The 10128-nt window shown below is 41.8% G+C and overlaps 1 protein-coding gene across 1 annotated transcript in view; it reads left to right on the top strand.

The window, feature by feature from the left end:
* Nucleotides 1-2665: 2665 nt before the first annotated feature.
* Nucleotides 2666-10128, top strand: part of LOC126356218 (cholinesterase-like) — a 68759-nt gene continuing 61296 nt past the window's right edge. The window contains exons 1-2 of the mRNA XM_050007030.1: nt 2666-2792; nt 5592-5726. Of these exons, the coding sequence (XP_049862987.1) occupies nt 2730-2792; nt 5592-5726 (198 nt within the window). The 5' untranslated portion in view covers nt 2666-2729. The remainder of the gene's footprint in view (nt 2793-5591; nt 5727-10128) is intronic.

Here is a 10128-nt window from a genome sequence, read left to right as displayed (position 1 = left end):
AACAAACTGTCGATGGGTGAAGTTCCACATCGGTTGGAGCGTTAAACTTTGAGAAGAAAATGTGATATGGACAACATGTCGCTCGTACTTCGCTGTGGGCACATTGTGTAACAAACTGCACGCTCCTTTCTGTGTACGACTGTTTCCTTCATCTGTCGAGTCCACAGGCATAACTTTAATGTCAACGTACCCGTATGAACTGAACTTTCACCAAACAATGTCTGGTGATCGATCATTGTGGCCTGATCGAAGTCAATAATAAACAGAAAATGCATCTTTCACAAGCGTATGCTTTTAAGCTTACACTTCGTTTGAGCAAGATGTAATAATAAACTTTATGTTCAGTGACAAGACACTGCTGGACCAGCTGGTACCCCTCCACTTTACAGCACTAGTTTATATTGACTGAAACCAACGCTGCAAGGTTTGTACCCTTTATTCGTGTCTGAAACGACTGTCACAAACGCTAGTCTATAAAAACATATAAATTCGCAGATTTTGCTTGTGCAGTAACTGAAACTAAGGGAATGGATAAAACGATCGGTGCTCTGTTAAAGAGAACATAAAATAGGGAACTGTTGTCAATGGATTACAATGTCGGTGAACTCATAAGTTTCAAAACGTTTTGTTACCTCACTGACACTGTCGTTGTTGAGCTGACGGACCGCCATGCGTAAGACGTCGTTTCTTAGACGATGTAGAAAATTAAGCTTACAGGGAACACACAAATATATTTATTGGTGTACGAAACAATGGGAATGAGTTGTCTGGCCCCATTATTCATTCATTCCGCATCAGAGATTCAAGAATTGTACCTTCATTCACGGAAACAAAATCACCGCAAACAGATAATAGGACGTACACAATGCTGCGGTGGCGCTGTAACGGTGTGGAAACATTTATCTTATTCCAATTCTTTGATTTCTTCTGTGAACGATGATAATAATGGTGATTCTGAACAAAAATTTGAAATGAACATATGCCCTTTTCTTAACCATATCTGACATACAGCTGTTTTACATTCACATGCGTCAGTCGCATGTCCTTCTTCACCAGCGCTAACATGAGAATGCAGCCAGAACGACCGTTTCGATGAGTAGGTGAGACAGTACCTCACTGATACGTATCCTCAGTACTGAATCGGTCACCGTCAGGTCATTTATTGGCCACCGAGATCACCCAAAATAAAAATAAGAAGAATGTGTCTAACGTCCCGTCCACATGAAGGTCATTAAAGACGGAGCACAAACTCGTATTGGGGCCAGGATGGGGAAGGAAATCTGACGCGCCCTTTCCAAGTAACCGTTCCGGAATTTGCTGGAGCGGTTTAGGGAAATCACAGAAAACATATATCTGGATGGCCGGACGCTAGTTTGATCTCCCGATCTCATTCCATTAGATTAATTTTTTGGATTTGCCTAAGGACAAGAGTGGACACAAAGGAGGAAATGCTCGCTCGAATTTTCCATAAATAAAGGACCGTGCGAATGAGCTCATATCAGCAACACAGCAGCTGTCTACAAGAGATGAAAAATGCATTGCGGCTGATGGTAGACTTTGTGAATACCTTTTGTGAGGAAATGTACACGTTAAACAAAGTATTAGATCACAATGTTTCATTTACTATCTGCTGCGATTGCCCGTCCCCCACTGATTTTATTAGTTTCCTCGGAAACTGTTAACGACAGGACATATGTGCATATGACGATTTTTTTTCCTAATCACTATTACAATCACATCTGAAAGTATGTACCTTTCCTCCTGGCTCATCGTGTATATTGTGGCTGGTTGCTGGTTTGACAAGTGGCCAATGTATCTGTACTACTGCAGACAGTAACAAATGTAATTTGTCTGTAAAGTAGCACTGTTCACATATTTTATCAACAGTTTGAAACTTATCCTTTTTGTTTAGACTGAAAGAGCTTAAGGTAACTGCTAATATTTCTGTAAGAGGCATTATGACGAATATCAATGACTTGTGAACATTATTTTGCTGGGAAAGATATTTTCGTGGCTTAAACGCTCTTGCAGCGTCGTCTTACATTTTTGAATGTGAAGGAGGTAATATGAAACCTGATTACATAGTCATTCGAAGAAAAATTCTTCAAACAATCTAACCCACTATGAAAACATAAGGCCATACGAAACGAATCTTTCTTAAATATTATATCTGAAATCAGTCTTCTAATTAAATTCTGATATAATATCAGAGGACTGCAAGAAATTATTCACTTACCTCTTGTTTGCTAGATGAAAAATTTTGAACGAACTTTTGGGCCGTACAGTGATACCAGATAAAACGTCTGACATATCTTATTAAAGTTACCATTTTTGCCTATATTAAGCATCCTTTTACACTTCTTTGGCTAAAGAACGAATCGTCCGGAACCGCGCGACTGCTACGGTCGGAGGTTCGAATCCTGCCTCGGGCATGGATATGTGTGATGTCCTTCGGTTAGTTAGGTTTGAGTAGTTCTACGTTCTAGGAGACTGATGACCTCAGACGTTAAGTCCCATAGTGATCAGAGCCAGTTTTGAACGAATCTCCATCTGTTGTTCCATATCAGCTGATTAACACACACCGGATGGCTATCTAATCGAGACATAACAGCTCCAAAACTGATGTCCAGATAAAAGCTGTTGCCTCCACTCGGCATCGCTGATTGCTGTCTGACGACTCTCTGTTTCCCACCACCAGTAGTCCACACCCGTGGGAAGTATCCACAGCCATGGAGCCGGGCCGTTCATCGTTTGCGTCGTTAATTCTCCTCGCTTTTGCAGTCTTCGCCAAGGTAAAACGTTATTCTGTCCTATGTTTGTATCTAAACGCCAGTAAAATGTAAAAGTATGCCGTTTTCATATGGACATACAGAAATACATAAGTTGAAAGGCCAAAATATTATTCACCCATAAAGAGACATACTGTGTACTTTGGAGCGCTATAGGTGTAGACCTGGAACCAGGGTGTAATGTGACTCTGCAACGCTGACGTAAGTTCTCGCATGGGACTGGTGTGCATGTATAATTCCAGTTTGTATAATGAGCGCATTAGGAATCGTTTGCGTGCAGCCGTGGCAACATGTCCGCGAGCAGCCATCGTCATTGTGTGAGCCCATGACGACACCGTGAGTGAATTGACCAAGTATGTTGCTATGTCAAAGCCAACTATCCAATGTATCTATATGGAAAAGAGTAGCACTCGCAGCCACGTAAGACGGTGGAAGAACAGTAGCCCCAAAACGGCTCTAGTCGGCACGGCCTGGAAGCGAGTATCACTCCTCGTCAGTGACAATTCGTTTCCCACTAGACAGGAATGATTTCTTCTGGCAGTGGGTACCGGGTCATCTAAGCCAGCTGCCGAGTGAACATAACGCAGCGATCCAAATGTTACATTTGGAGTCGTGCATCCCACAGTTTACCATTCCTTATAGCGACAGATTAAGCTTCACTTCATCACTGGGTCAAACAGCACAGTAAGACAGTAGCTGACACCAGATGTGTGGGATGGTTCTAAGAGTAGCGATTTTATCTGTACTGAAACGATATATAACGTGTTGAGAGCACCGTAGGTCCAATGACGTGCTTATCTCGCATTAGGTGGAGGATGTATTTTAGATTGGAGGTTGGTCAGCGAGGTTTTAGAAGTGCTTGTCGTGCCATGACATGTGCTCAGTAATTCATGATACCGTAAACGTGAGCCAGAATATTCATTTGAACATGTTCTGTAACCAGCTGTGGCACTTCGGTTCTCAGTCTAATGAGGAGTATACTTTGGTGCTTGGCACAGCCGTCTTCGAAGATGATAAGAGCTGTGTTAATAGGACTGCACACATAAGCCCCTGGTTCGACGAAAATTCAGACATCTTGTCGCAGTTTCATTGGTTCGATAAGTCACCCGAGCTTGATCCCATAGAAAACATCTAGGACCGTCTGGAGAGGGGACTGAAACGTAGCAGTCAACAGGTCAACAGGCAATCTGGCAGCTCTATGGGATATGGCATAACCAGCAGCCAGTGGCTTCAGCTCTGTGTGGGAAGCTTTACGAAAGTTGTTGACTCTCTTCCTCGCCCTAAGTGAGGTCGTTATCACGGTATCGGTTTTACACGGAATTAGTGTGATTTCTCCTGAGGGGTGATTAATGAATGGTAGTGTGCAAACATTCTAAAAATGGTTCAAATGGCTTTCAGCACTATGGGACTTAACTTCTGAGGCCGTCAGTCCACTAGAACTTAGAACTACTTAAACCTAACTAACCTAAGGACATCACACACATCCATGCCGGAGACAGGATTCGAACCTGCGACCGTAGCAGTCGCGCGGCTCCAGACTGAAGCAACTGCTAGCATTCTCTGAGATGCCGCTCTGAAGCTGAAAACTGAGACAGACGGAGTTGCCCATTGCTGCTATGATGAAAATTTATAGCTCCGCATAGTAGTATTTATGAAGCATCTACGCTGTCCACTCACATTGATATGACCACCTCTGAAAAACCTGAATAACTACGTTCTGCAACACGATTCGCTGCAGTACATGCAGGAACAGAGTCAGTGACGTTCTGGAAGGTACCGACGTAGATCCTCTGCATGTCTCCTCAAGTACCGTGGCCAGGTATGCTAGGTTTCACCGTTGAGGATCCACGGTACGAACAGCCCGATAGAGATGGCACCACAGATTCTCTATCGGCTTTAAATCCGGGGATTTTGGTGGGCAGGGCAGTAGGTCAAACTGATCCTGATGCTCTTCGAATCACACACTTACACGGAAAGCTGCGTGACACAGCTCCTCATATCGAGGAAAATCAATCAGCGGGCTGGACATGACCCGAAGGATAAAAGCATACTTGTGCTGAACCATCGTGCTATCCACAATGACGAGATTATCTGGAGAACGCCATGCAAACATTTCCAGACCACTACTAGTTGCAGCGTGTTTGCTTTCAGATGGTTCGTGCCCTACAAGACAACGATAATCTGTCGATGTGTGATTCATTTGAAAATGCCACTAGTCATCAGTCAGTGCACGTCCTGTTACGGAACCGGCCTGCAAACTCGAGCATTCGTCGCCGTGAACAGCAGTGAGCATGGGTGCAACAACCATTAGATATTTTTTCAAGTTATAGCAGTCATCAATTTGTACTCACGCAGCTGAAAACAGTACGTTAAACAGAAATATCTCATTCTCTTTGTATCGCGTATAACAGCTATTTCTTCATTGCCACACAGTGCTCCATATATAAACAGAAAACTCCCTTGAAATTAACTAGAAATGATATAGGAGTGTGACTCGAAGCGCTTGGTAGTGCCTCACAATGTATCACACATGTATCTGATTCATTATCATAAAGTTACTAGCTCTGTATCATCTCACGGTATATTCCTGAAATCCTTTTACTGCTGCACCGCTCACGTCGTTCATTTTAAATAATTGTTGAAATATTATATTCTTAGATATTTGAAGAACGAGTTTCCTCGTTTATTGTCGATGTCTTTTGCTGGTGCAGATATTTATCTGGCTATAAAACTGTAAAGAGAAAGCATCTTTATCTCGTTATCTTAATCATTGCATTCAGTTAAACCTCATCTTTGTTCCAGGGAGAGGATGTGCTGGTGACCGTTGAGCAGGGTGGTCTGCGAGGAACCACAGCCACGAGCATCTACAATACCTCCTACACGGCCTTTCTGGGTATCCCGTACGCTGTACCGCCACTGGGGAAACTTCGTTTCCAGGTAAGTGTGCAGCTGACTACAAGTGTGATTGGACTTTTGTGAGAAACCGTCTAGTCACACAGTCCACATTGGTCTCAACACAACATGGAACCTAGAGAGTCTCAAAAAAAGAATGTTTCGAAGCTTTGCAAACGTGTACTGAAGTGGTGGAAATAAAAAAGGGATATCCAGTTTCAGACAAATAATACATGCTGTACCTTGGAAAGTATCTGAAACATTCAAATCGTTTGTCAGTTTATTACAGTACAAGTAAAATTAATAAGATGTTCGACTACCTTGTACAGCAATACTGCACATTCAGTGGAGTAAGATGTTGTTAAGGGTGGTATGCAAGAACTCAGTACAACCATATTGAACCTCTGCTTTTAACAATTTGTAGCCATGGAAGAGAGATGCGGTAACTCGCCTCCCCAAAAGCGATCGAAACATACCCTACAACCAGTCAACATAGGTTTTACCGCCTTAAGGTTGCTGTAATGAAAAAGTATTTTCATCAGACGTGTTCCACTTTTATTTGTAAAGCGTCTTCCGTAGTAATACAGGATACCAATGTTTCTACACTTTGCTATTTATGGATTAAGAACAATATTTTATTTTGTGTGCGTGTGTTTGTGTGTGTGTGTGTGTCTGTGTGTGTGTGTGTGTGTGTGTGTGTGTGTGTGTGTGTGTGATTGGAGGTGCGAGTGTGTTGGATTTTCAACTTGAATGTGAATAATAGGGGAAGGAAGGTGAACAGTCATGGTTTGAGTTTTTCTGGAGGGGTAGTGACTACAGTGAACCCAAGTGAAATGAAACAGTAATGTTGAATGGGAACTAAGTGTTGGAGATGAGAGTGGAAGGGATGGTACTGAGCCGGCGATCCAGGAAGTGGTGTGATCATTTGTCTATATTTAACGTTATACTAAAAATCTGTATTCACAGGTTGATAACACTGACAGCTTACACAGAAAACGAATGAGTAAAGAGAAACAGTGTGCTTAGTGTGGCATAAACGAAACTAAGGAACTATTTATCTTCTCTAGTTTCACAAAACTGAGGTGGAGTACAGAAAATACCAGTACAGCATAAAGAAAAATGGATTAAAAGAAGTCGAATTATTGCCAAAAGTGAATGGGGAACCAACTCTCTTTCGGCCTCAGCCTCTGCTAATAATGAAGTAAAAAGTAGTGATATGCAAAATAAGGAAAGAAGAAGCAAAAACAAGCCTTGAATTAAATGTACGGTAATTTTATAATAAAATACTATTTCTAATCTACAAATTCCAAAATGCATAGACATACTACATATCAATATTTCCAGGATGGATATAAAAGACACTTTATAAAGGAAGGCAACAAATCACTTCCATCCAAAACTGTCAAACCTCACTGTCACTGCGTTATTTACGAAAAAAATAAAACGCATTGAATAAGCTCAAAAGAACAATTTCAGAACACAAATAGGGGAAAATACACAAGAACTGCATAGCTGAGCTAGAAAGCTTCTCATAAGGGAAAATAGAAACAAAACATGTGAGGTAAACATTGTTCTACCAAGACAGCTTGTAAGCAATGATGTCAGAAATGTAAAATGCAGTTGAAAGACAACATTGGAAACCAAATCAACATAGATTCCATAACATTGACAAATCTCAATACACTGACAGGTCTCAATAGATAAATACATTAATTCATCACAAAACTAAAATTATGAAAGAAAAAGCAAATTTACCTAAAAGGTCCCATAAGAAGTGGGAAAACGGTGTGGATGAGATGGAACACACGTTATAAGACAATGAAGAAAGAAAGCTGTTCCCATCGATTCCCAGATCATCTTCCTTCTAATGCCAACCGAAGTTTCACAAGAAAAACCTCCTGGACAGACCTGCAGTGAATTATAAATGCCCTCACATATTCACTTGCATGACATGTGTTGTAAATATTATCGCATAGCTATATATTGCAACAGGGCAGTACAATAAGAAACACTACACAACACACTCAATAAGTAAAAACTATGTAAATCGGAGATGTAGCCACCTACGTGACATGTGATATAGAAAATATTTATCTTAATATAACAAAAATATGCACAAAATACCTTAAATGAAATATTGCATTGCCGCATGACTACATCACAGAATGAATCAAGCTGCTTCAGCTAATAACAGTACATAACTATCTCCAGTTCAATGATGAATTCTTTTTGCAAAGTGGCGGATCACCAGTGGAATCCTCAGTGTCTCAGAGGATAGTAAACATTCATGAAACATGTAGAACAGGTCATATTGGACAAAATAGTTCTGAGTAGATACAACATTCTACACTGTCTTAGGTACGTAGAAAAAACTTGTTAATAACCGATGCACCAAGCAGTAAACCTGAACAGTTGCACTGAGACATAAGTTCTGTTCATGATTAGATAAATTTTACAATAGAAAAAGAGCAAAATAAATGGTTACATTTCCTGGAAATCACATATAGGTTCAGAACAACCATCGGAGATTCGTGTACCAAAATCCCACAGTAACAAATACAACAACACACCAGACATCAAATCACCAAAGTGCCCAAAAGCAAGCAGTACACAGGTGCGTTCTGCACCGATAAAACACTTTACCATCAGACACAGACATTTATTAAAAAGTCATGAATAGCGTAATACAAAAAGCCAGAAACAACGGATAGAAACAAAACTTAGTAACAAAGGTCAAGAATAAAATTACGGAACATAAAAGAGCGAACAAGCAGCTAACACCAACACAAGAGCAGACTCCCACACAACCAATATACAAGACTGTAGAGCAGAAACGACACAGAGTGGGTAAAAAAGAAAACAAAAGATGCTGTGCAAGGCCATAGAATCAAAAATACACACACAGAAAACCTAAAATTTTTAGGAGACAAAACATAAAAATAGTCCACCAAACCAACAATTCAATAAAAAATGCTTTCCAAAAGCAATATAACAGCAGATCTTTATCAGAAACTAGGAGTACAAGACGTAAAAGGTAATGCACTTAAAAGAAAATGTACTGTACAGGTCTGACCACGAGAACATTTGACACCAGCATGTAAGAGAGTGGTCGTACAAGACGAATCATTCAGCTTTTGGTGAACACTTACATCAAGATACAATTATCACCAGAGACAAAGGCATAGTAATCATAAGAATAAAAAACAATAAAAATCTCGTCCTAGACAAAAACTACCACATAAACAAAAGCACAGGGAAAAAAAAAAAATGTTGGAAAGCTAACTGATAGCAGGGTGTTTATTATGGACAGAATTTCACGTAATTATGCAGAACATGCTGTAGATGTATACGTGGAAATTAGTGGGTTTTCTCTTCAAGAGTAGGCATAGTTAATATAGTTGCTAGGAGAAATATCGAAGAAAGGTGATTTTTAGCCATCTCTTAATATGTCTGTTAAGATTATAACAACGTTATGTATAGATGGTGTGAAATATTTCGTTTAGAATCTGGAAAACAAGTGAGAAGTAAAATAAAAATAAGTCGCCTTTATTTACGTCAGTTTCGGTTAGATCATCAGTGAGAGAGCACCGCGAGTTCCTGCTCCTCATAAGGCGAGTACACCGTTTGTTTAGTACATATCCTTAAGAGTTGCAAACGGGATCGAGTTCAGAAATGGATAGCCTCTGTGATTGCTGAGTACAGATGCGAGCTGAGTTGGTGACCATTCTCTCACAGACCCAGGCAGCGATCACTTCCATCACACAGCTTGAGGCTGCTGCCAAGGGGCATCACTGTGGGTGGTTGGACGCGGGGATACGAAGGATGTCGAGCACGACCCACGTGTCACCCGATGGATCCACTGCTGTGGCCGACCCCTTGTACTGCCTGCACTGAGGGTGACCCCTCACCCGTGGTCACGTTGGAGATCATACCAAAGTCTGGCAGGCAGCGAAAGGCTTTCAGTGGGGCCGATCGTACGGCCTCACCAGTTCGTTTGACGAACATGTTTCGGGGGTTATCTGTAGCTAACGAAGTCTCTGAGCTGGATGCAGTCGTCCACCCTGTTCCAGGGGAAGCATCTCGGCCTGCAAGGTCTGGGCATTCACAGAGCCCGGTTTGCTCGTAGTCGGGAACTCCAAAGTTAGGCGCGTAATGGGGCCCCCTAGGAACATGGCTGCCCGGTGGGGGGGGGGGGGGGGGGGAGGGGAGGAAGCCAATGTGCACTCCGTGTGCATGCCGGGGAGAGTCATTTCGGATGTGGACAGGACGTTTCCGGGTGCCATGAAGAGTACAGGGTGCGGCCAACTGCAGGTGGTAGCCCATGTCGGTACTAACTCCGTGTATCGCTTTGGATCAGACGAGATTCTCTCTGTTCAAACAAATTTCAAGCTTGCAGCCGGTTGTCGTTCAATACTTCGCACGATATTTCAACTGGGCACCTTTAGGT

Source organism: Schistocerca gregaria, chromosome 3 (assembly GCF_023897955.1).
Source record: "Schistocerca gregaria isolate iqSchGreg1 chromosome 3, iqSchGreg1.2, whole genome shotgun sequence".
Classification (NCBI taxonomy): domain Eukaryota; kingdom Metazoa; phylum Arthropoda; class Insecta; order Orthoptera; family Acrididae; genus Schistocerca; species Schistocerca gregaria.
The sequence above is the reverse complement of the archived record's forward strand: the minus strand, read 5'-3'. Positions and strand labels throughout refer to the sequence as shown.